Source organism: Calliphora vicina, chromosome 1 (genome assembly GCF_958450345.1).
Source record: "Calliphora vicina chromosome 1, idCalVici1.1, whole genome shotgun sequence".
Classification (NCBI taxonomy): Eukaryota; Metazoa; Arthropoda; class Insecta; order Diptera; family Calliphoridae; genus Calliphora; species Calliphora vicina.
This window is the reverse complement of record NC_088780.1, coordinates 112303596-112331232: the sequence shown is the minus strand read 5'-3', so window position 1 is coordinate 112331232 and position 27637 is coordinate 112303596. Positions and strand designations below refer to the sequence as shown.

Sequence of the window (27637 nt, the reverse complement as noted above, 5' to 3'; positions counted from 1 at the left end):
GCAAATGTAGACAAAAGTATGCAGCTTATGTCAAGAACTAGAACTGAACTAGAACTGAACTAGAACTGAACTAGAACTGAACTAGAACTGAACTAGAACTGAACTAGAACTGAACTAGAACTGAACTAGAACTGAACTAGAACTGAACTAGAACTGAACTAGAACTGAACTAGAACTGAACTAGAACTGAACTAGAACTGAACTAGAACTGAACTAGAACTGAACTAGAACTGAACTAGAACTGAACTAGAACTGAACTAGAACTGAACTAGAACTGAACTAGAACTGAACTAGAACTGAACTAGAACTGTATAAAGTTAAATTAAACTGAAATCGTTCAATATAAAAATTATCAAAAATACGTAAATTTATTCAAATATTGTACAAGTTCATTAAACATTAAAATATTGGCATACTACTCAGTATTTCTAATCCTCCCATTTTATAGTTGCTTCCGTTACCTTTTTGAACGAGGTGGTCCACTTCCGCTTAAAATCAGACATGTCCTGGAATAGCGTTCTTGTGTTCTTTAATTCTTTTTTTACAAGAGCCCAATACCTTTCCACTGGCCGAAGTTCTGGACTTTTGGTTGGATTTGCCTCCAGTGGTACAAAATTGACATTATTCTTTGAATAACATTTTTTTCATAGAGAAATGATTCCAAATCGGGCCAGATATATGAAGGCACTCTTTATTGTTTTAAGAAATGTAAAAACAATTTTTTTTCTGTGTATATATCGTGCGTGATGTCACAAATGATTGTCTTCTTTTGTCACAACAGCAAATGTCTTGCCACACAATAAACTTCTTGGGGAATTTTGTTTGTTTTGTTGTCCGGTATTATTCTTGAACATTACTACATACAAATCTTGACCCGGATGTTGTGAAAAGTCTGTCAGTACATAAGTTTCATCATCCATCACACAACAGGTGTATTTTTTTTATAAAATTTGACCTCAATATTTTCGGTCGTTCTTTAGCTTCTAAATTCTTTACCACATTGCGATAAGGAACTTTCTGAACTTTATGCGACTTCAACATCAAAAAATCAGAGCTGCTTTTCTGATAGAAGTGTTCGATGCTCTTCGACTTATTTTGCCGTACCACTATCTGTTAGCCCTTTTTTCTACTGATCCAGGTTTTCTTTCAATGTTCAAGTCTTCCTTATACTATTTAAAGGCTTTTCAATTCTTTTGCTATTTTTTTTGAAAAGCTTTAATTATTTTTTCACGTACTTTTTTCCGGTTTTTGATTAAAAAAATAATATTTTTTTGGACCAAGGATAAGTTTTGGCTGGAATAGTTTGTATAAGTTGTTGTTTGGTCACTCTTTAATTGATGTAGAACTGATCTAAGTAAGTATAATTTAACTAAAACTGATTTGTTATCTCAATTATTTAAAAATAATGGTATTAAGGTCAATGTCCATCAATATATAATACTGATTAATAATAAATATGTTCCAATGAAATCTATTTCATTTAAAAATAACATTGTTTGCTTTTAAAGACAATTTCTAAGAATTTCCTCAGCAATATTTTATGCATTCCTTGCATCCTTGCCATTAGTTGAAAACTTAAAAAAAGTAGAAACTCACCGTAAGTTGCTGTTGGGGCTGAAGAGTTTGTCCACCTCCCGCCTGCTGCTGTTGATTTCGCGTTGAATCATATTGTGCAGCAATTTGGGCTGCCTGGGACAATGCCGCTTGTATGTGTGGCTTCAGGTGATTTTGCAAAGGTGGCAGTGAAGGTTGTCTGGCTGGCGTGTAGACAGGACTAGGAGCTGATTGTGCGGCTGCCACATTATTACGGTATTTATTGTTGAAAAAGCTGAAGGCAAATGTTTAAATACATTAATTTTAATTATTTTATTTTTAACTCAATGTATAAGTTTAATTATAAATGTTGATATTAGTGTATGTATGTATGTCTCTGTCTGAATGTGCAGGGATTAGTTACGGCATTGTGGTTTTTTGTATGAATATACCTTTGTTTGTCACCTGGTTGAGGCTGGGGAGACTGTATGAATGGATTGAATGTATGACTAGTGGCTTGAGGTTTTTGATAATTTTGTGGTTGTTGTGCTTGATTAATGGGTGGTTTTTGTAATGTTGTTGAAAATCTTTGATTTGGATTATTTTGCTGTTGTTGCTGTTGCTGTGACGGTCGTTTCTTGTGCTGTGCGAAATTACTAAGCGGGGTGGTACCCAGACCCCAGCCATGCAATTCATTGGCATCATTATTAGAGTGCGGTTTAAATGAATTTGTTTTGTCATCTATGTGTGCAACACGATTTATATCGCTAATAAAGCTAAGTATTTGAAATAGAGAGAGAGAGACATAGTGTGAAACATAGAGTGAGTTAAAGTGTTTAAATGATGAATTTATTAAAAATGTTTTTAATTTGCCACTTACTCTGACCCCAAACCAGGCCCCGAATTAGCCCAACCCGTTTCAAAGTGTTCATGTGATGGTGGTCCATAGTTTTCGTGTATGGGAGCTCCATGCAAATACGCCGACACATGTCCCTTGGGTGGGTTGGTGTAAATAATTTCTGGTATGTGTGAATTTTCCGCACTATGCCAAGCAGGAACAACCTGTAATGAAACGAATGTGAAAAGTTAGAAATTATTACTTTGACTTGTTTTCAAATAAATTTTGTTTTTATCTTTCATTTTCTGTCTAAAGGATTTTATTATTTTTTTTTTATTTTGGTTGGATGAAATTTATTTATACAATTTTATATGGATTTTTATGAGTTTTTGTTTTTTGTGAAATATGATTAATATTGCGAGTTTCTGCTGGAGTTTACGTTTGAAAATGGAATATTTTTTGGAATATTTATGTGTGTGTGTTAAGGAAATCATACACTCACATAATGTATGTGTTTTTAGGTTTCTATGGTTCTTTCTTTTATTTAATTTTATGACTTTTTCAAACATATGACTTCTTAAAGAACTGGGATGGGTGTAAAGTGGCACCTTTGTCAATGCAGTTTATTCAATTATTTGTATAATTGAAATGTTTAAAAAAACTGAAGTAATTTGAAGACTATTAATGACTAATAATCACTAAAGCTTTAACATTGTTCTTGGTTCAAGAAATTGTTTTTAGCGGCAGTTTCAAGATCTTATGCAAATGGATTTCCTTAATGGAAATCTTAAAGCTGAAATATTCCATTCATATTTAAATTATAGTGGGAGCTAGCATGACACAGAGTTTCGAATTAATTTAATCCATTGTCAGATATTCGTGCCGTAAATTCAACATCTTATTCTTAAGCTTCATTAAAAGGCCAGTATTTAAGTAGAACTAATTCATAACAGAATTCATTCAACATTTGAATGATGAAATTTTTGTTAATTCAAATCTAATACAAATTGAATTCAAATATTTTTTCTTCACTCATTTTTGTTTTTATTTAGCTTTCTAATCATTTACAAAATGAATTGCAAAAAAAATGACTTAAGCCTTTATAGATTTGAATTAAATTTATGAATTCTCAAAGGAATGAATTCATTACATTTGAGAATGGAATTAAGAATTAATTCTTACGAACCTTTAGAGTGTCTTTTCTAAAGTATTACAACAATTTTATCTCATTCTTGTTCCCAGATTACCTCTTCCCTGGTCATATAATCATCTATTTGATCCTTTATTTCTTTATAATTCTTTTATTTTGCAGCCGTTTGATGAACTTTTTTTAATGTGAACATTCGAAGACTACTGTTATTTTTTTTATTCTTTACTTTGGTTTCAGCCATATGGTTTCAATTATATGGGTTTTCAGCATTTAAATGCCTGTCTGTTTGCACATTTTTGTTGGCTGTTTATTACAGAAATACATTTTCGATGCTTAAGTTTGATATAAATAGAAGAGCCACACAAATAAATCCTTTCAACACTTTTTATGTGGCACAAACTGTGAGGTTTGAGCAATAAATATTTATTGTTAAATATTTAATAAATATTAATGATAATGTATTGTCATAAATATAAGAATGGTTGCTTTTAAAAATCAATTTCATTTTAAATACTTTAATTTCTCTTGATGTTTGTTTATGACATAAGAACGTTTTGGTAAATTAAAATAACAATTGTGCAGTGAAATGAAAATCTGTAATATTTATAATATACAGTTGAAAAAAATGCTCATTGTGGCAATATACATCTTAAAAAGTTATATGATAATATTGTACATGAGTATTTTATTTACTCATTCCAGTCACCACAAAATTAACCATTTTATTCTCTCCATTCACCATCAATCATAACTTGTAATATCTTTGATTATTAAATAATTAATATGTTAATTTCTCTTTTCATTTTAGGTAATTTTTTCGATTTATTTTCAGTTTTAAAAGAAATTGTGTAAGTTCAATTATTAATCTGAAATATTAATTCTGATACAAAAATGCTTAATAAATAATTTAAAAATATTTAATAAAAAGAAATTTGCCTAAAGATTTAAATAGAGATGAAGAGTTTAATTAAATATTGAATAATTTACGTAATAATGTAGTGTTTTACAACGTATTTAAATTTATGGAGAATTATTATTTTAAACATCGGGGATGGTAAAGTTTACTCAATAGTGTTTTCATAATTTTAAGTGTCAAAAGGTATGGTTGCTGATCGGTATTCAAAAAATTGCTTGCGTTCGTCTGGCCCTTATTTTGCACTTTTCATATAATTCAGAACTCTAAAATTGTTATTCGTCACCTTAAAACTCAAAGCGGAAAATTTGAGCAAAATCGAAAAATATTTAGAAGTTGCTCAATTTATTGAATTTAAAGTTTAGAGTTTTGGTCAAAAATAATTAGTAATAAGTGTTGTAAATGAATTCCAATTAAAAGTAGTTTTTGAATTTGATTTATCCATGGACGCGGATCCAGGGGGAAGGGAAATCCCCACCCCACAAAACCGAAAGGTTTTCATATAAAAAATGAAAAAAGAAAAATGTAAAATAAATTCTACTTTATTTACAACAACCCCCCCAATAGTTGACCTCGATCCGCACCTGGACATCGATAACACTATGCAACAAATGAAGACTTTTGGAAAAACACAAGATCATGACAGTATAGGTTCGACTCTACTACCAAAATGTAGTAAAACCCTATACTCAGTTTGTCCATTTTGGTGACAGATTTTTTTTTATGGGCCCCAAAGTTTCTGAAAATCAGTGGGGCCTCTAAAAAAAGTTTCATCAGTTTTTGGTTAACAGCTAATTCAGACTTTGTGATACGGCTTAACTTTATATGACAATAATATAGCTAAGAGTCCGCCAAATAAATTTTGTTAAAAAATTTTTCCAAAAGAAAGCTTTTTTTTTACTTTTTTTAGAATAACTTCCAGAGACTCCTAATTTTTCAATAACAATATTTTGCAAAGTTGTAGCTACGGAAAATCTGAATAACTCTTGTGAACTTATCAATGCAATCCGAACATATCTGGGCATTCTAAATAGCTGTCAAAAATCACTTTGTAGCATAAAAATTTTAGTTTTTTATTATTTTTTGACTCTAAAACAAAATTAAAAATTTTTGTTCGAGTGTATACTTCTCTATTGTGCTTTAATAACGAAGAATGGGCAAATCATTATCGGTATGATCCGTGCGCATCACTTTGTCCAATCTTGATCACGCAATACCGGCTTGATGCAAGATATGAAAAAACATTAAAATTTTTGAAAGTGGGCATGGTTTGTGGAGATTCTGAAGAGTAAAAATAAGCTTTTTATATAAGTGGAAACCTTGTGTCTTGAAGATTGACATTTTAGTGAAATGAATTAATTTTGTGTTTTTTCCGATGACATTTACCTTAAAAACTAACAATATTTTAAAATGGTGATTTTCCATCAAGAAAAATAAAAACTTTGAATTAATGTAAAATTAGAACAGTTACAGATATCACAATAAAATTTGGAAGTAATATAGATCTAAATGTTCTTAAGTCAATGGCATCACTAATGTTGCCATTCTTTGTTTTCAAACATCTTCAAATTCATAAAACGGGGAAAATGTGTTCCAAAAACTGAGTTTTTTTTAGAAAATAGCCCACTTTGACGTTATTTACAGTATGATAGTAAAAACGTTCTGTATGTATATAAACAACATATAGGGTTATACAAATATGTCAAGTTTCTGAGGATCGGTGCTTTGCGTTTTTAGAATTTTTTACTCAAACCTAAAATTTTGTTTCAAAATTGGCAAACTTTGTATGGGGCTGGGGTGTACAATGTCAAATTTTACTTTGTACGTTTTTGCGTTAAGTTCTCTTTCCAAATCATAAAAAAATTTATATAGCCACGAAGAAAATTAGTTTTTTATAAAAGAAAAAATATGGGGACTTTTTTGGGAAAAAACTTAAAAAACACACACATACAAAGTTGAAATATATAAAAAAAGGACGAAATAATTGTTATCAGATTTGTTTTATTTTCTTTAGAATTTTATCGGAAATATACGTCATATATAAAAAACAAATTTCGACCTTTCGTAGACCCATCATTTTTTCACTGTTGCACTGTGTAATCCATTATAACTTGATACAATACATTTTCAAAAAATGTTTGAAACGAAACCCCATTAATTTAAAATAAAATTGTTGCTATTAAAAAATGTAAAATTTTTAAACACTAGCAATTTTTTTATTTCCCATATGATTTGAAAGATTTTTATATTTTTGAAATTATATCTCTTATAATTTCCGAGCTATAGGCATTTCAAAATTTAAATTTTAAAATTTTGCCATACCTTGGTCCGCTTTTTAAAAAACCTAAGGCGTAATTTTGGACCGAATGGACTCGATTTTTTTTTTGGTTAGACAACTACCAATAATATACGAAAGATTTCAGAGCAATATCAATTATGGATCCAAAAATAAACGATTTTCAATTTAAAAATTCAAAAAAATAGTTAATTTTTGCTGTTTTTTGGGCGAAAATGTGACGTAACTCTTTTTTAATATACACGCCCTTCGGAACATGGCCTATTTTTTATCAAAATTTCAAATTTATGCCACATGTTCTAAAATCCCAAAGATGGGATCAGAAAAGGAACAGCAGCTTTGGAAACCTTGATGTGTTCCCTATTTATTCCCAAAGTATTTTCCCAGCCCCGAAGGAAATGTGGACCCTAAGAGCAAAATTGTAAAAATAAAATTTTTGTGATGTTTGCTTAAATTTTTAGGAATTGCGGGATTTCCTTTGACCTTTGGACAAGTTTTTTTTCACCTCTCTATTTAGAATGAGAAACTTAAAAAACTTTGAAAAATTCATTGAGTTCTGTTAATAAATAAAGAATTTATTACATATTACATATTTATTGAGTTTCTAAAACTAAAATTTGTATCAAAATTTTAATAGGATTACTTTCTCAACAGCGTGAGTTTCGTCATTCTATTTTTGATTTTCGGTGCTTTAATTTTGCCAATTATTATTAAAAAAAGTCACATCATTTTGTAAATATTCATGAAAAACAAAAACAATTTATCAAAGTGAGATTTAATTTTAAGAATTTTACTTGTCTCCTCTTAGTATCGAACCCGGTATGTTTGGATACAATGCAGGCTAAACCCTTCGACTATAGCAGAATATTTGTTTTTCCGTTTAAAACATAATTTTTATTTTCAACAATTCACCATTAGTTGAATTCCATTGGTGGTGAAAATAGTTTGCTACAGTATAGATAAAAACCTTAACTTATTTGTTATATTTTACGACAAATAGTACATATATTTAATACGTGAGTCGTAACTTATTGAATTACGTTTCTATATGTACCCACAAATGGGTACATAATTGTATTTTTTTGATCTTACTTAGTGATTTCCCTGATTTATGAACTTAGTAACATACAAATTTCTAGGTGTTTCAAAAATGTGGCAATACAGACTAAGCTCTTTCTTCTGATTTGCATTATACATACCTAAGTTTAGTATGGTTATAGTTAAAAGGGATTTAATATTTTTAACTGAGACTGATTTATTAATAAACTTATCAGAATTAAAGTGCACATCTATATTCCAGAGGATGATTAGGGATCTACTTATGGTATCTTTTGTTTTTTCTTAATTAACCACCCAGAATATTCTCACTTGCGTTATACTTTGGTTGATTAACTTCGATAACGAAGTAGCGGCTTAATAGCTAGTAGAGTATATTGGCATATTTATGTATTTGATATTTTTAATCATTTTTAGTTGCTATATTGGATATTTTTGAGCACATATATATAAAAGGGTTAACAATGGGTTAACACGAAGTCTGATTAACCCATCTTGTACCACTACCGTAAATCGTTTACATTTCTTTACAAATTGTGGTATGCTGGTTCCTATTAATCTCCTGATTACTGAAACCGAAAATTAAAAAAATTGGGTGGCCATATGGGCATGATGAACTGTTGCGAAAACGCAACGTTGGCTAATAACATGCACATCACATTTTAGGTATTAATAACACTGTGCACGAATTTGACACTTTTTAGGTTAGCTCGTATTTTCGAGATATACCGTTATTTCGAAAATGGAGGAGATTGCACAACATATATTCGCGTAACTCAAAAGCTATTTAGCTTATTGAATAAACTAAAAAACCGAAATTCCGCAATAAAATTGCCTTTAATAAAGACTGCATTTTTTTTAATCTGCGCGGTAGTTTCAGAAATATAGTTTTTTTAAAACGGTATCAAATATTTTACGCGCATAGAAAACAAAGTCAACAACTTTTGATTTTATATACAAAAGAAAAAACAAATACCCCCTAATATCATTTTAAAATGTTTTCCCATATTTTTGCAAAAAATCTTCTATAAATTTTTTAATTCTTATAAATTGTATATATTGTTGAAAAGAAGATAGAATTTCCTACACATTGATATATAATATATATATGGATTAGCTTCAAACAAATATCAAGAATCGGAGCAAAGACACAAGTACAGTAAAAAAATAATAGAACATATCACCATATGAATGCAAAATCAACCAAAAAACACAAGCGGAGTTCACTATTAAGTGCGTATCAGAGATGGCAAAGTTAGTACAATTGTACTTTTTTTGATACAATTCGATCTTGAAAAGTACAATGGTACACCAATAACTTATTTGGTACAATTTGAAAATATATTTCACACTGAAACAAATTTTGGAATTGCTGTTCATTATGAAGTTTTATACATTCAGTTTTTGTTCTCTAACAATTACCAAAATATCAACAAATAAACTGCTTAAAAGTATAGTTATGATATCTCTAATAATTGTTTTTTTAAATAATGAAATTTATATCAATTAACCTTCGCTTTACCAAAGGTTTTTTATGTACGTGGTTTGCCAATACCCACCCGGGTGATACTGCACTTCTACACATATATCCGACGAACAAAATATTAAAAAATCGAAAAAACCTTATAAAAAGTTTAAAATGTTTTTATTAAATAATATAGAACTCTAAAATTTGTCCATTGAGTCTAAATTTTATTTAAATCGAAACAAAATGAAAAAAATTATTAAGCTAACAAAAACCGAGTGGTCACCCGGGTGGGTATTGGTAAAGCGAAGGTTAATAGAAACGTTTTTGAAATAAAGAAGCAATAATGGCATTTGACCGGTCTTGTCATACTCCCAGTTTTAATCATTATTCAAATATTTCTCAAGTACATACACAAATTTATGCCATTATTGTCATTATTTTCCTTAAATAGGAATATCCTTAGAGGTTGTAAATATTGCTAGTTTTCATAAAAATTGAAATTGTACAAACAATTTAAATTTTATAGAAATTTGAAAAATAAACAAAATAATTCGAAATTTTCAAAAATAAAAATTTTTCTCCTATTTTGACTTTTTGTTATTTTTTTATTTTAAAATTTTCACATGTTGCTCACAAAATTAAACTGATTGTTTGAATTAGTGAAAAAACTTCACGGGAATTTCTAAAAAAAATCCCGCTTAGGAATCCTAGTTTTGGTACAATTAATGTCAAAAAAGTACAATTTTTAATGCTGAATGGTACAATTTTTAAATTCCATTTGCCATCCCTGGTGCGAACAAAATACACACAAAAACCTTTACAATTTTGGGAAGACTATACAGAATAAATCGGATTATATTTTCATTTATTGCTTTTTGATAAACATTTTTCAATACTTTCTCAAGAAAAATTAAAGAGCAGAAAATTTTTTTTATTTAAATGTGCATAATGTTGTTTTTTAAAAAAGCTTATTTTTGGACTGGTTTTAAAGCTTGTTTGCCTTGATGACACAAAGGAGGAATATAATTTTTAAAATCATATCGGAATAGTAAGGCCTCTAAACTAAGGATAAAAAGCTAAATGATTCAAATCGAAGGTTTAAAACCAGTTTTATTTGCATTTAAAGCAAAATGGGTTAAGTGTTAACTAATAATTATACTGTCGGTTAAAATAATTTATGTATGAAAACTGTCAGTGGAAAATATTTTCTAAATCGATTTTTTTACTAATGGCGTTTTCTTTTCTGACATAAAATGTTGCCAACATACTTTGTATCATTTATTAAAGGTTACATACCCTTTTACATTTTTAACGATCACTATAGAACGTTTTTGTTCTTTACCATTTATGAAATTTTCTTTTATGTACCTTCTAAATGTTGTAAACCTATACATTTTGCTGTTTAAAAAGTGCTGCATTTCTAACCCTTTGATAAAATTGAGTGTGAAACGTATAGCATATCTTCGGGGTTTTAGGGCAACATTACTTGAAAAGAACTCGTTATACCATTACCAAACAACATTTGTTTTAGAAAAGAACACAGAAAAGGGTAAAAGGCAGAAAGGCATCATTTATGCCAGAAAAGAAAACGCCATAAGTCATGTACCTATACATTATGCATATCTAATGTAAGTCCTATCCATCGATATATGTATATTACGGCTTAGAAATTTTATCCAATTTTAAGAAAAAATGTCATATGTTTTTTTCATCAAAATTATTTTTATACCAAAAAAATTTGTTTGTAATCATTATCTGTAATTTCGTGATGGGGTATAAGACAATAAATACGGTACAGTCGAATATACTACTCTAATTCGTTGTTTATAATTTGGTCAGTAGGCCGAATTTCAAAAAAGTAGACCATCAAAAGCACCACCAACAGTTGAAGAAATAGGGCACTTGATTGTTTATTCAACCACCACGTTACTCATAGCAACAGATAGTGCTAAATCTAAAATAAAAACTCCAAAGCACGCCAAATACAGACGTTGGTAGAATATTAAAATAAACTTTTTTTCAAGCACAAGTAGAAAATAGAAAAAATCAATTTCATTCGGTTTCACTTTCATTTAGATTTTAATAAATTCATTATCAAATTTCACTTTCATTTATTCAATTCGTTTTTGCATTTCATTTCTATGTGTGTTTATCTAAAAGCTTCTGCTTTACTTATTCATCTACGAATATGTGTAATTGATGACTCACCGTATGATGATGATTAATATGATGATGGTGATGATGATATTTGGTTGAATGATACGTCTGCTGGTAGTATGAGCACAATTTGAAAAGATGCGATAGAGCAGGAAACAAAAATAGTAAAAATTTCAAGAGTAATTTTTTAGCCGCACCAACACCAATCACCAGCGGCAACAGCCAAAAGAGTTTAATTTTGATGATTTTAATAATAAGTACCAAGGCCAAAAATGATAGCAGTAATTTACTTTTCAGGAATTTTTCTAAACGAATAATGTAATAAGTTTTTATTGTTTAAACTTCATATTTATTATTACTCACGTATTTTCTTCATTAAAATTTTCCCCGCTAATCGTGCCTCGGACTGTTGTTTTGGTATCAATTCCAATTTGGCTATAACACCATTACCCTCCATCGATTGTGGTGATATGCGGAATGTTGCACCATCGAACATCATTTCGGGCAGCTTCAATTCAATGTCGTGTGTCATTGCAAATTTAATACTTTTACCATATAGAGCATTTGTCACTTCCTCGATGGGTGTTTCGGCCACTGTTGGATTGTCTGTTAAATGAAGATTAATAGCAATGAAAAAGATTGAAGAGGAAAATAAATAGTTTAAATTATTTATTATCTTTTGCTTAAATGTTAAGGTATTAGTTCGTTTTTGTCTAAATTAAAGTTAGTTGTATTCTAGAAGATTTTCAAAATTTTATGTTAATAATAGCTATATTTAGTCTTGCAATGTTTACATATGTAGCTACTTCAACATCGTAGATGCGTTAAATTTGGCATCAGTCTCATAAAGTTTGTGGTTTTAGAATATTTTAATGAAAATTTCATTTCGGGCATAGCTGTGGACGACACAAAAACCGAGCCGTTTTATAACCAGCTATATCGGTATAAATGAGAATAAATATTCGTTTCAAACGAATCATTTGTGTTCGGTACAGGTTCCCTGTGATGGTCTGGCCAGATTTCAGCAGCTTATGAAGATAGGGTACCTTTTGCTTCCACCAAATACATAGAATTTTGGTGTCGATTTAGCTGGTTCACCGGGCTTCACAGGATTCTTGTTGAGTTTAACAATAATCTTCATGGAGTAATACCTTCAATTCTTGGTCTTCAAACTTTTCTGGCTGGCCTGGACAGTCCTTGTCTTCCGGTCAAAATAAACACTTCTGAACCGAACATACCATTTGTCGCACATTGAAACCGATGGAACACATTCAACATAAGCTTTTGTGAGCAATCGGTGTGCTTCAGCGGCACTTGTTGGTATAGGATAGATATGTACCCTTCAAATTCACACATAACTTATTAAAAACAAAAAACCGCTTTCAAAAAATACTCAATCTGTGGTAAATCCCACATTTTTAAGTCATACACCCAATATTTTTCTAAATACTTATTTGTAATAAATTCCAAAATAACATCTACATGAGGCGCGGATCCAGATGGGGTGAAATAGGAAATTCCCCCCCCCCCAAAACCGAAAAGTTTTCATATAAAAAAAGGAATACAAAGAAAAATTTTAATGTAAAAAATGGTCCATCCAGGGACCCACTCAAACAATTTTATCGAAATCGGCCCAGCCGTTAAGGAGGAGTTCAGTTACTAACACACATACAGAAGAATTATATATATAAATATTAGAGAGATAACTCAGTATAGATTGTAATGATGTTAGAACTTTCTTTGTGGTAAGTTCTAGCAAAATCTTAACTTGGATGACTTGTAAACTCATCCAAACTTCAGATCCTATGTCCTAACGATATATTATCTAAGCAAATGTAATTTCTTGGAGAACGAGTTTCTACATAAAAGATTGTAACGGATTACTGTATAGATATATCCCGCCCAAGTCTATTACTTTTAAATACATCACTCTTTTAATGATCTGCCTTACTAGTGTGACATATAAATTTACTTCCAACACCACCATTTAGCATACACAAAATTCAAATCAAATCATTTCATCTGTATTCTTCATCTAACTTTATGTTTTTGTTTATACAACTGTCGGCTTGTCTGACTATCCATCATTTTTAGCACGATTTTTTAACAGAAACAATGAAAGATACATCATGCGTCCGTCTGTCATAGGAGTATTTTGTTTGTATTTAAATTTGTATAAAATACTGTCTTCTTCCTCTTCCTCTTCCACAGCTCATTTTATAATCTTTCCTATTGGTTTCTATTTGAGTTTGATGATGTGCATGTTTCTGTTGCGATTGTTTTGTTTTCTTTTGTTTTGAAAGTAAAAGTCTGTTTTGTCTGTTTATTTATTGTAAAATAAAACTTTGTGATTTATAAAGAACAATAAAATATTTAAGTTTTTGTTATATTTTAGCAAAAGCAAACCACTTCAAAAAAAGGTGACATTTCGTTGCCTTTGTTATAATGTAATTGTATTTAAGTTTATTTATTTCTTTTGTCTGTCAATTGCAATGTGATTGGCATTAATTAATATTTTTGCTATAAACTAGAGGAGTAATAGACATATTAACGTCATTTTGTCATTATACCCTAAACCACCATAGTGGGGAGGGTATATTGGGTTTGTGCTGATGTTTGTAACGTGCATAAATATTGTCCCAACACCCACCTTAAAGTATACCAATCTGCGCAGGATCACTTTCTGAGTCGATTAAGCCAAGTTCGACAAAATTTTGTACATGTGCTTCCATTGCCCCAAGGACGAAGCCTATTGAAGCTCTATATAAGCTCTCATAAATATCTTAGTTATATAGATATCCAAACCAAATTCAGCAAAACTAAGTTTTATTTCGCCTCACAAAATTTCGTGATAATGGGTCCAAAATTAGTCATAGCTAGCATACAAGGCCCAATTCCGAAAATCACTTTAACTAGCATAAATCTCTTAAAAATGTTGGAATTCCAATAAAATTCAATACAAATAATTTATATATATACAAAATTTTCTGATGATCGGTCCATAGTAGGGTATTCATTCGAGTAATGATCGTTCGATTAATCGAATAATTTCTTACGAATAATTATTCGAACGATTTAAAAATTACCATTTTCGAATAACGAATAATTCGAACAATTTTATGTAGAATAATCGAATAAAACGAATAAATGTTCATATATACATACATATTTAAATTTATTAAATTGTTTAAAATTTTTCATAATTTCAAATTTAAATAAGCAATAATAATTAACAAAAATTAAGGGTACTCATTTAAACGCTTAAGTTTCCCATTTGTGTAAATATGCAAATTAGCATGACGTGTTTCATGAACCCACCTTTTCAATTTTGTGCAAGTTTATACAGAAAATTTATACATTTGATAAAAATGTCAAATAAAAATAAATTCAACCAAATCTTTAAAAAAAAATGTTGAATGAAAATTAAATCTTTGGAACAAATGGTGGTATACATAGTTTGGAAGATGTTGTTTATGTTCTAGCTGTTGGTTAATGTTTTCATACACAATGCCATTTAATCCAATCATTCTGTTCCAAAGTTACGCAATTTTCACATGCACAAAACTTTTATATTTTATTTGATATTTATTTCTTATAGATAAAAGTAAACAAAAGCAGCTGATTCATCAAATGCACAATAAATTCAAGTTTGCGAGTCTAAATTGTCGCGCAAACTTATCGGAGTTGTGCAAACGAATTTCCATACATTTTTCGACAGTTTATTTCCGAGAGTGTAAAAATGCACAGATTGCACAGTTTACGAGACATTTAAGCGTTTACATGAAGACCCTTATTGTATTGTTTCTGAAATTCGACAAATAACTAAAGATACAAGGAGTCTTTTGATAACTGTAGATGCGTGGTCTGATAGCTCCTTCTATAAATACATAAATATTACTGCAAGAAGTTACAATTCTAAAAACAAGTCCTTCAAAATGTTTAATTTAGGACTTGAATCAATGAAAATAAAATGTACGGAATAAAATATTTTTTATTTAGTAAAAAAAGCCTGAATGACTTTAAAATTGATTTCGAAACAGAAATTTTAGCGTCTAAATATGAACATTAGAGTGACAATCAGTTGTATGGAAAAAATTTTTTGTTAAAATTTTGAAGAGTGCCGGGTGGAATATTGTGACACTAGGCCTAAAAGTTAAGTACTGAAAATTTGAGCCAAATCGGTCAACGATTTCTGGACGCGCATCGAGGTCAAAGTTCAGATTTATGCAAAATTTTACTATTTATATGGAAAAAATAGGTGAAACTCGTTAAATTTTGCATTGTTTTCTAGAAATGTATAGATTTATTTATATTAATGAATATTACATTAAAAATTTTTTTTGGAAGTTAACCCTGCATCTCCTTTGGGTCAAAATGACCCAAAAACTGTATTATCGCCAAAATTCGGAAAAAATGCAAATTTTTCAGATATTTTAAAAATTTTGCTATTAAATAAATACTTTTGTAATTGAATGCAAAAGAATCGAAATGTGTACGTAATTATCGTTGTAATGAGATATAAATGACAAAATTTGGTTAAAAAATGTTAAAGTTATTACAAATTCGCCAGACCATTAACGTGTTTCAGGCCACTTGAACAAAAAATTTAGGAAAAAAAATTAACATATTTCGAGAAAAATTAAAATAAAAGCTAATTTTTATTTAAAATATATCCGTATTTACTTGTGTATGAGTTTTTGTCTTCGTAGGATACCGTTAACCTATTCGCAGGTATGGCCAAAAAAAAATATTTTTTTTAACGGCTGTTTCAAATCTCCATTTTCAAATTTTTAAAAATTTTGTTAAACAAATTTCAGAATTTTTTGATCATCACATTGGGATTTATTGAGATCAAAATAGGAAATAAAAATATGAAAAAATTATGTCAATACCTCTTACAGTTTTTCCGTACCTGCGAGTTAAATTTTGCGATTTTCAAGAAAAACAAATTTTTTGTCCATATTTAGGCGAATGAGCCCAATTTCCTTAATGTTATAAATTTTAAGTAAAACCTATTCATAATATTATAGTCCTTGTAATTTTAAATATAGTCTGAAAGTTTTACTAAAATCGGAAAACGTTAACCCTTAAATCGTGAAGGTCAAAGGTCAAATTTTTCAATATTTGGAATTTCTAAAGAAAAGATAGCGAAATGTTATATATTTTTGGGCCGATTTTAATAAAACCTGAGCAAAATATACTCTGGGGTCTAACATTTACAACAGTAGTTCAAAAATGGAAATTAACTCTTAGCAGCACTTGGGGTCAAAATGGCTGTGTTTTTCGTGATTTTAAAAGTTGAGGGTAATTTGGACCCCAAGTGCTGCTAAGAGTTAATTTCCATTTTTGTGCTGTTATTTTAAATTCTGTACTTTATGTTATACTTTCCTTAAGTTTCATTAAAATCGGCCCAAAAATATATAACATTTCGCTATCTTTTCTTTAGAAATTCCAGATATTGAAAAATTTGACCTTTGACCTTCACGATTTAAGGTTATAGTTTTCCGATTTTAGTAAAACTTTCAGACTATATTTAAAATTACAAGGACTATAATATTATGAATAGGTTTTACTTAAAATTTATAACATTAAGAAAATTGGGCTCATTCGCCTAAATAATGACAAAAAATTAGTTTTTCTTGAAAATCGCAAAATTTAAATCGCAGGTACGGAAAAACTGTAAGAGGTATTGACATAATTTTTTCATATTTTTATTCCCTATTTTGATCTCAATAAATCCCAATGTGATGATCAAAAAATTCTGAAATTTGTTTAACAAAATTTTTAAAAATTTGAAAATGGAGATTTGAAACAGCCGTTAAAAAAAATATTTTTTTTTGGCCATACCTGCGAATAGGTTAACGGTATCCTACGAAGACAAAAACTCATACACAAGTAAATACGGATATATTTTAAATAAAAATTAGCTTTTATTTTATTTTTTCTCGAAATATGTTAATTTTTTTTCCTAAATTTTTTGTTCAAGTGGCCTGAAACACGTTAATGGTCTGGCGAATTTGTAATAACTTTAACATTTTTTAACCAAATTTTGTCATTTATATCTCATTACAACGATAATTACGTACACATTTCGATTCTTTTGCATTCAATTGAAAAAGTATTTATTTAATAGCAAAATTTTTAAAATATCTGAAAAATTTGCATTTTTTCCGAATTTTGGCGATAATACAGTTTTTGGGTCATTTTGACCCAAAGGAGATGCAGGGTTAACTTCCAAAAATTTTTTTTAATGTAATATTCATTAATATAAATAAATCTATACATTTCTAGAAAACAATGCAGAAATTTTACGAGTTTCACCTATTTATTCCATATAAATAGTATAATTTTGCATATATCTGAACTTTGACCTCGATGCGCGTCCAGAAATCGTTGCCCGATTTGGCTCAAATTTTCAGCACTTAACATTTAGGCCTAGTGTCACAATATTCCACCCGGCACTCTTTGAAATCTAAAAAAAAAAAATCGGCTGTCACTCTAATGAACATACGCTGGCGAAATATTAGCAGAATCGCAATTAATAATCAAAATATTAACTTTGATTAAATTGGTGTTGAAAGTAATGGCGAATGTGATTTTGAAACGATCGCCGAAAGTGATATTGAAGATGACATTTATAATGATTACGTTGAAATAGACGAAGGCCAGATCTTTAAATATATATAAGTGATCTTATTAACCGCGTACACGCAGAGAAAAAATATAGTTGGGCATGGTTACTGTAACCATTTCAATATTGTTACAAGTTTTTTAACTATATTATAGTCACAGTAACCATTTACATGATTGTGGTAACCATAATATGGTTAACTTACGATTCACATGATTGTCTCAACCATATATATGGTTTCAGTAAACATATATATGTTTGTGACAACCATTCATATGATGAAGGACTTATCATATTATGGTGCTCTCGGCTTAAGGCTTATCATAATCTGAGAACAACATATTATGATAAAATTATTCATCATAAATATGGTTGCCACAAACATATATATGTTTACTGTAACCATATATATGGTTGAGACAATCATGTGAATCGTAAGTTAACCATATTATGGTTACCACAATCATGTAAATGGTTACTGTGACTATAATATAGTTAAAAAACTTGTAACACTATATAAATGGTTACAGTAACCATGCCCAATTATATTTTTTCTCTGCGTGTACGTACTACACCGTCTGATTTCAAATTAGCCACGTTCACTGACAATGATATCAAACTTTGGACAGATTTGTGTAATTCCCTAAGACCACTTCATTAAGCAAAGATTCGCCAACGTCGATAGAGCTTTGTTATAAATAATTTAGTGAAAGTGAATAAATCATTTACTAAAGAATTAGTTACTCATTTTAAAATCCGAATAATTGAACGGCATAAAAAGGTTCTTAATACGTTTATATTGTACTTGAATTCAGGATCAAGTCCAACTAGCTCAAATTTTGTAAAGCATAGCTCCAAAACGGAAACTAAAGAGTTTTCTAGTCAATTGTTTTGTAGATTGATCGGGAGGGAATCTGATCAGAATATTTCCAATGGATTTTTAACATTATCAATACTTTAATTGTTAACTCTAACGTTATTTTTTGTTTATCTTTAACAATAAAATATTAAAAAACCTACATAAAGCATCATTCTTTACGCTTTAAAAAAAATTAAATTATTCGAATAATTCGATTAATGTTAAACGTGTGATCGAATTACTCGAACAAGTTAAAATCAATTATTCGAATTATTCGTTTTATTCAAGAGACAAATCGAATAATTTGAATACCCTAATAATTAGTCATAGCTCCCATATAATGCCTACTTTCAAAAATCATTTTAATGAGTATAGATTTCTTAAAAATGTCCGTATTCGAATAAAATTCAACACAAATAGGTTTCATATACACAGAAGTCATGCCACCAAATTTTTTTATAATTGGTCCATAATTAGACTGGTGTAGGGTATCATATGTGGCTTGACCTGCTAAAATTATGACATCACTCACAAAACGGCTGACAGAACAAAAACTAAAAGTCAGAATGCATTTCGACCTACGAGGGAAATGTTAACAAATCTGTAACTAAAGTCACAGTTAAATTTAAAAATAAAATATAATTACGTTTTTAGATAATTGGTGTTTTGCAATGAGGGTTAATATGAAGAAACGTTTTGAAATCAGAATGTAAACAAATTTAAACTATTTTTATTTTCTCAAAATATTAATATCCTTAAAAGTTTTAATGTAAAGCACCTCAATATTCGACATAAAAATTTAAAAATTTAAATTTGTATTAAGTCGTCGACCTAGATAAAATTTAAATGTTTCTGTTGTAAATAAAATGTTTCTGGTTTTGTTACGCAGAGAAAATAGTTTTAGTTGTGATAATTGAATTTATTACTAATCAAGGTCTAAATCAACAGCTCTCAAATGGTGGTGCGATGAATTTAGGAAATCATTAAGCTTAAAAACTGTATTTATTTTCCAATTTTAATTTGACAAAAAAAAATATTTTCTTATTGCTCAACGTTGATTTATAATCACCCTTATCGTGGTTGACGTAAACGTCTTACGCCTACGACTGTTTCATACTAGATTAAAGATAATCTAGTACGAAACTGTCGTAGGCGTATGACGTTTACGCCAGCCACGATAAGGCTGAATATCTTCTTCTTTACATTAATATTATCACATGATTACATTTTAGATATCTGGAAAATTAATTTACTTTGAAATCCTTTAATTATGTCTGTTCATGAAATATCTAATAAATTCAAAGAAAAGATAATTAAAATGAAGTGTAACTCGTGTGCAAAATTTGATTTTGAATTAGTTGAAATCGAAAACTTTGATTGATATATTATACAGTTTTTCCGCTAACATTATACAGCTTTTAACACAAAACACTGCCGCAATTATTAATAACATTACAGATTTAATTTTATTCGTTTGTTAAATTTTTACATGAGGTTTAAAACTACATACTGAAATTAGAAAAATCCAATTTTAAATTGCGAAAAAACTAAATATGCTGTTGAGAAAATTCAAATTCAGGATTTACAATAGAAGTCGTATCATTATAAAGCGGGTTTTGTTTTTAATAACATATCTGTCATTTATTCTCACTTAGTTATTAAACAACACCGTTTTTTTTTGCTTTGAAATTGTCGAATTTTGTGCCAACAAAGCGTCATATGCGGGCAGTTTTGCTTTACTTTTTTAATTAAAAAAAAGTGCCGCTGATTCATCGGTTTCAACGTGCGAGAAATGGTTTCGAAGACAAATATCGCCCAGGCCAAAAAAGTTTTAAGACCAAGAATTGGAGGCATCAATTCATGAACATCATTGTCAAACTCAACAAGAGCTTGTAAAGTCATTGGGAGCTACTCAATCAGCATTTTAAAACGTTTTTAAGAATCAGGATTCATCCATAAAAAGGGAAATTGGGTACCATACGAATTGAACTGGGAACCTGTACAATACCTGCTAAAAAGTATTTGGAATGAAGTGGTTGGGTAGTTTTACTCACCCACTTTATTGTTCAGACCGTGCCCTGTCCGACTACTATTTGTTTCGATTGATGCAGAGCGATCTCTTTAGGATACGCTTCTCTTTGGAACAGACTATCCGATACTGCTCAAAAGATGAGCAGTTCTTTTGGCTCGGAATCTATATGTTACCAGAAAGATGGGAAAAGGTCATTGCTAATAATCAAAATAAAAGCTTTTAAAAAATCCCTCAATTTTAATTCAGAAAGCCGCATCAGCAAAAGCTTGTGAGAATCCCTGGTGTAAATAAACCAGGTTCTGGCTGAACAATTTTAGTTGGGGTGACAAAAATTAAGTTATTTAAATCGTAATTCTATTTACGGATATAAATCACCACGAATCTGTGCGGAAATAATGCTGTAACTTTCAGAAAAAACTTATTAGATATTTCTCGAAATTTACCGATAAAAATTTACAGGAAATTTATTAAAAAAATATTCCAGGGAAATGCTACCGAATTTACGATAATAAAATTAACCCTCTAAATCCTCAAAGCATGGGTTTCATGCAAAATTTTTGGGTACTTTAAAATAAAATTCTTAATAAATGCGAAATTAAGCTCTCTTTTGTTAAGTCTTATTTCTGACTTTCTGGTTGAATTTACTATTTTGGTGTATTCAGGGTTTTATAGTAAAATTTCACGGGTAATATTTTTGCGGAACATTTTAACCCCTTAAATCCTTGTTTTAATGGAGTTTGTTGCTCTTTTTCAAAAGAAGGACAAAAAAGACCCATGCCATGAGGATTTAGAGGGTTATACCTAAAATGTAATGATCACATGGTTTCTTATGCTGATTAACAATAAGAATGTGCCAGAGTTGGGAAACTTTAACCCCCCTCAAATGAAATGCAGACGTAAACTTTAAAAACGGCGATACATGTGCCTTTTTTTTGGTCTCCTTTATCAAAATTTTTCGGACCATGTAATTTTGGAAAGAATTTGATTTTGTTGTATAGTGTTACTATTGATATTGTGATTAAACTGAATTTCTATTGTAGCTGTTATGAGTAAAGATAATTTAAGTTAGTTTTCATGTTCCAAACTTTATTTGCTAAACTTGCATTAATGTAATTGGATTTTTCTGTGTGCAATTAACATCATATTTGCGTGCCAAAGATAAAGTTTTACAAAATGTTTAATTAAAATTGTGTTCAGAGTTAAACTAATGAATGTGAAATTTTATGCAAACAGTGATTGGCTTTTGACAAATATAAATACATTAATTACAGTCAATCAAGTCTTAAATGTTTCATTAAAAAATTTATTTTTGTTTCATTAAAAACTGTATTTTTATTTTTAAACCAAATATTGCAACGAAATTCAATTAACTGTAGCACGTTGTAAGTAAACAATTGTTAACGAATTTTATTTTCACACGCAAGATTTAGTGATTTCATTTTCTTTGTTAGTGCCTACAACACATTTTAACAAATTAATGACTTTAAAGGCATCAGCTAAATGTATTAAACTAAACAAATCTTTAAAAAAATTTGATAGATGAGAGATATAAAAAAGTCAGACATCTAGACAGACACAGCACACTCAGTCAGTCATTCAGTTCGATGATGATGAAGATGATGTGCAAGTATTCAGCAAATAACACATATACTCGTAACGATTTGAAGATGATTTTCAAAAGTTTGTAAAGTGAAAGTTAAATTCAATAATGAAAGAAAGAATTTATAAATAACAACAAACATTTTAAACAAATATTGATCATACAAGTTTAGCGTAATAAAATTATAATAAATGTTTGTAAGCGTATTGAAGTAGTTTTAGTAGTTGATGGAATCAATATTATATTTATTTGAAATACATTAATAATGTATAGTAGATATTTATTCATTTTATGGAGTAGGCTTAAGGTTGGGTGTGAGATCATGTTGTTATCTTATTCAAATTTGGTACATATGTATAGGTAACATAAAAAATTCCAAAATAAGACAATGCGACAGTCAATGATGTAACAACAAAAACGGCTATTGTCTCCCTGAAGACAGCATTGATTTTTCAAATGTCTTTAATCCAATCAGGCTAAAATCCCACAACAACTGTGCCTTGTGGAATAATATAGGTTACTTTGATATGAGAAGAAGATGGCTCTTGGTAAATTCTTTGATAGGATCGCGAGGTTATGTTCAATTGTGGTCACTGCTGCTATACGTACCATACCATCTAAGGCGCTCTTTAACATGTTTAACTGACGAACATGACTCTCAACGCTGGCATGAGGCACGATACTAATGGCGTATGCAAACGAGGGACCTACGGGTATGCCTATTGAGCTATCTCAGTGTACTACAGAAAATATTGACCCAGACTTTTCTTTGACAGAGACTATAATGTGTCATTCACAGATGAACGGTCTGAAGGATCCATTGATGATCTTCACTAATGGCTCTTAATATAATGTGGATATAGCTGAGGCTTTAAATTGCATGGACTGGAACGCGTGTATGTTTTCTACTACTACTATTAGATCAGTGAAGTCGTGATAAGTGCTAAATATTCGGATTTATATTGATAGTCAGACTGCCCTGAAATTACTTATGGGTGTATGCATGAAATCCCATCTTGAATTGGAACACCTGTTTGGCTTTTTTGTGTACCGGGAAACCAAAGTGTCCCCAGGAATTGTATTGTAGATTTATTAGCCTAAAGGGAGCCACGCTCTTGGATGACAAGGTTGGTCTATTAATTGGGATACCGCTTTGGAATATGGCCATATGGTAAAAGTATGGCTGACGTCCAATTGCAACACTGATAAACATTCCGTGTGATCAACTACAGAATAAATCTGTGGACTTTTGACAAAACAACTTAAGTGGAATTTTAAAATTTCTTAGGAGAACGTAAACACTGTTGAATTGATCGATAATTATTTTATTATTTGTTCTTAAATAATTTTGAAAGCTCTCACTGAAGTATACAAAGCTTTCGAAAATCTTTAATTCGTGTTTACTTTCTCCTAAAAAATTTTAAAATTCCACTTAAGTTGTTTTGTAAAAAGTCCACAGATGACTTCTGTAGAAATTGTCATGATGAGTGACAGTATGATATGGTGGTGCACCTTCTGAGACGGTAATAAACCCTACACCACATAAGGAGATTATTTGGGTCCCAGGTCACTGTAGTACCATAGGAAATGAAAACACGGAAAAGATATACTATAAATGGCTTAGAGTTCTCAAGATTGTGTTCAAAAAATATCTCAAGCAATGGTAATTTTTTGAACATGTCAAACACTGGCAACTGTCGGGCAGACAACTAGCATCCTATGGTGCAAATCTAATGGAAAGAGAATGGAGGAAATCCTTAAATTAAATAGACAATACCTCACAACACTAATTTTTGTTCTTACTGGGTATACGGAATTGAGATTAAGCTGTCATGGAACTTTCCAAAACTGTGGTTTCTATGGCAGGCAAGGAGAATGAGACACACGAATTTTTCTAGTACAGTATTTTTTTTGCTGCAAAAACAAACTATTTTTTTACGCAATTTTAATACAATAACAATGTTTTTAAATGTTTATTCGGCAGTCCGGATAATTTGTTAATCCGGATTAGGGTCTGCAATCAATTATCCGGATTATCAAGGGTTTACTGTACCCATATCGTGTACTATGTCATGATGGTGAAAATACACTTTATATCACATAGAGTGCCCCTCTCTCCAACTAGTTTCTAATGAACTGTATGTTCAACTATACAAACCATGTCCTACATAGTAGGATATATGGATAAAAATACTGAATAACAATTTGCAGAAGAACTGCCGTTTACAGCCAACCCTCAATATGGGCTAGAGGGTGTTCAGTTAGATGCAATGCATTTCCCTTCAAGGGTATTATGTAGGGTATTCAATTAATCGGGTTACTGGTTTAATCGGTTAATCGAGCAAATAATAAATCGGGGTTTAAATTTATTCGGTTAATAATCGGTTAATTTAAAATTATTCGATTAACAGAATAATTCATATTTAAATTTTAAATTGATAATACAACCACGAATAAGACAACTGTTCTACCAAAAAATAATAGCAAATATGGTATTTGAGATCCAAAACACACATGTGAGTTTTTTAGGTTTATAATGAGGTCTTCTGAAATAATCTTTGTTTAAAAAAAGAATATAATTTAAATGATTTTTTTCTTTAGATTTAAAAAAACTTGACTTGCTGATTGTAGATGTTGGAGAAATCGAAAGCATGATAAAGAATATCCAATATCTCAGTTCTTTTTTTAGTTTTTTCTATGCATCAAAAATCCTTCGTTATACCATTTGAGTCTTTTTTAAATTGTTTTAGATTGTGAGTACTTTGAATAGTTTTGTTAAGTTCTAATAAAAGACTCGTTTCAAAATACAAATATAAACAAAGTTTCAAATACATGTAAATTAAATATGAAATTTTTCTTGGATGTTCGAAAAATTATTGTAATTTTAATTTGTATTTGAATTGAAACGGAAAAATAAATACAAAAAATATGTTAAAGTGCAAAAAAAATGGAATTTCGGTTAATCGACACAACTTAATCGGTTTATTTGTTATTTGAAAATCGGCAATTTTATATTATTCGAACAGTTAACAGTCCAAAATTAATCGGTTCACCGATTAACGGCTATTCGATTGAATACCCTAGTATTATGAAAACATAACAGTATTCGTGGCATATTTAAAGGAGTTTGTATTGTACTACAGTAATTTCACAGGGGTATTGAATTTCTAATAAATAAATTCTAACTACTCTATTTTAAACTTCTGCTGCTTCGTAACATTTCTCTGTCACAGCAATTTAGTCGTAAACTAAACAAATAAATAGAAAATATATGCTTTTGCTCACCTGTAAACGAACGACCATTACGTGCATAAGGTATTTCATTCTCCTCCACATCATTCTCATCCTCGGCTGCCATATTCTCCATCGAGTCGACAGCCAGCGACGATTGAGTTGAGGGTGCTGGCACATCCTCTGCTTCCTCGACATCATATTGATAGGAATTGTAATTTTTATAGAATTTCAATCTCTGTGTAACATTGACATCCGCAGCATCTAAAACATCGTTCAAATAGTAGTAGACATTCTTTTGGAAACAGGAAAACGTTGGTCGTCTGTAGCAGTCTTGTATGATGCCAGACCAAAGATTGTTGTCGGCGGTAAAGCGTTTAGCAAAACGTAAGAATATTGAATCTTCTGCTGTATTGTATTTGGATTTGAATTTCTTTTGTGCTCTCGATGTAGAGCTGGAGGTTTCGGTGGTGGTGCTGCTGGTCGTATTGCTGAGCCATAAAGATTCATTGTTTGCCATAATTGGTGCAAATGTTGATGTTTGAGTGTCATCAGCACTGCTGTCATTGGAATTGTCATCACGAAGCTGTTGCTGATGATTGTGATAGTGGAGTGTGGTTATTGGTATTGTTGTGGCGGTTATATTGAAATCGTCATCCGCTTTTGCTAGTGACATAGAATTTTCTATAATTGCTAATAACACAATTATGGTTGTTAACAAAAGCCAACTTTGGTTGCTATTATTGTTATTGTACTGATGTTTTTGTTGTCGCTGTTTATGTTTCATTTTAAATAAACTTAAACTTCTTAACCATGTCGTCGTTGTTGTATTTTTTGATGTCCTACTGCGCTGATTTCTTACAATACAACTAATTCTTTTCTTTTCTGGAAATGATTGATTTACAAATTCTGGTAAATATTGTTGCTGTTGAAGATGATGACATTTCGCTGAACAATATTCTATTTGTGCTTTCATTGTGCTTGTTTTCTCCAGGCTATTGCTGTCGTTTTTATTGTTGAGGTTTTTTTGTCTTTCAGTTTTGGTTAAATTTAAATTTTTCTCAAGTTTTTTATACATTTTTGTTTGCGTTTCAATATTTATTGCAAGTATTTAAAAATGTTTCTTTCAGTTTTTAGCACATTTTTGTAAAATAATAACCTGCAAAATTCAATGTAAAAAATTTGATGAGAATTTTTTTGGATAATATTTATATTTTTGGAAAATTCGCATGTTTTAAACTGGTATATTGTTTTTACGAATTTTATATCATTAATTTTTATTTTCAGTTAATTTTTTTTATTTTCTCGCTTTACTTGTTTCATGCTAGGTAAAATTTTTTGTGTATAATTTGTAGTTTTTATAAACCGGTTTATATGAACCGGTTAATTTAAAATGCTGCTTTTCGGTTAAATGGTTTCTTCACTAGCTTGTTAAAAATTAGCACTAAGTTCAAAAAATTTCATATTGAGTTTGTCATTCCGTTTATAACATATCGAAATATTGGTCGTAAGTATAAGCAAAACGTATATATATTCTGGGTCCTTATAAAATTCTATGACGATCTAACTATGTCCATTTTTGAAAGCCGGCCAAAGGCCGGCAATGCAAAACACTTTTCTGAGTGAAGCCAGTTTTTGATATTTATGGGTTCTGCTTTTGCAAAGTAGAACCCAACAAAAATGAAATAACTCCCAATACGGTGAAATAACTCCTAATTACCAAAATAAAATGAAATAAAACCCAACAAAAGTTTCATTGGGAGTTATTGCATTATGAAATAACTCCCAACAAAAAATTATGAAATAACTTCCTATGCGTTTGGAGTTGTTTCATAATGAAATAAGTCCTAAGTTGTATGAAAAATTTGTTGGG

General features: G+C 30.1%; 1 protein-coding gene across 2 annotated transcripts in view; it reads right to left on the bottom strand.

The window, feature by feature from the left end:
• The window catches only part of Osi17 (DUF1676 domain-containing protein Osi17), a 46440-nt gene extending 19569 nt beyond the window's left edge, over positions 1-26871 (bottom strand). Inside the window, exons 1-6 of one of the 2 annotated variants that reach the window (XM_065505992.1) lie at positions 25819-26871; positions 11775-12017; positions 11463-11716; positions 2414-2595; positions 1986-2309; positions 1597-1828 (exon numbers count right to left, since the gene is read on the bottom strand). In XM_065505992.1, coding sequence (XP_065362064.1) covers positions 1597-1828; positions 1986-2309; positions 2414-2595; positions 11463-11716; positions 11775-12017; positions 25819-26842 — 2259 coding nt within the window. In that variant the 5' untranslated portion in view covers positions 26843-26871. The remainder of the gene's footprint in view (positions 1-1596; positions 1829-1985; positions 2310-2413; positions 2596-11462; positions 11717-11774; positions 12018-25818) is intronic. The other variant, XM_065505999.1, reaches the window with a different exon arrangement.
• Positions 26872-27637: the final 766 nt, after the last annotated feature.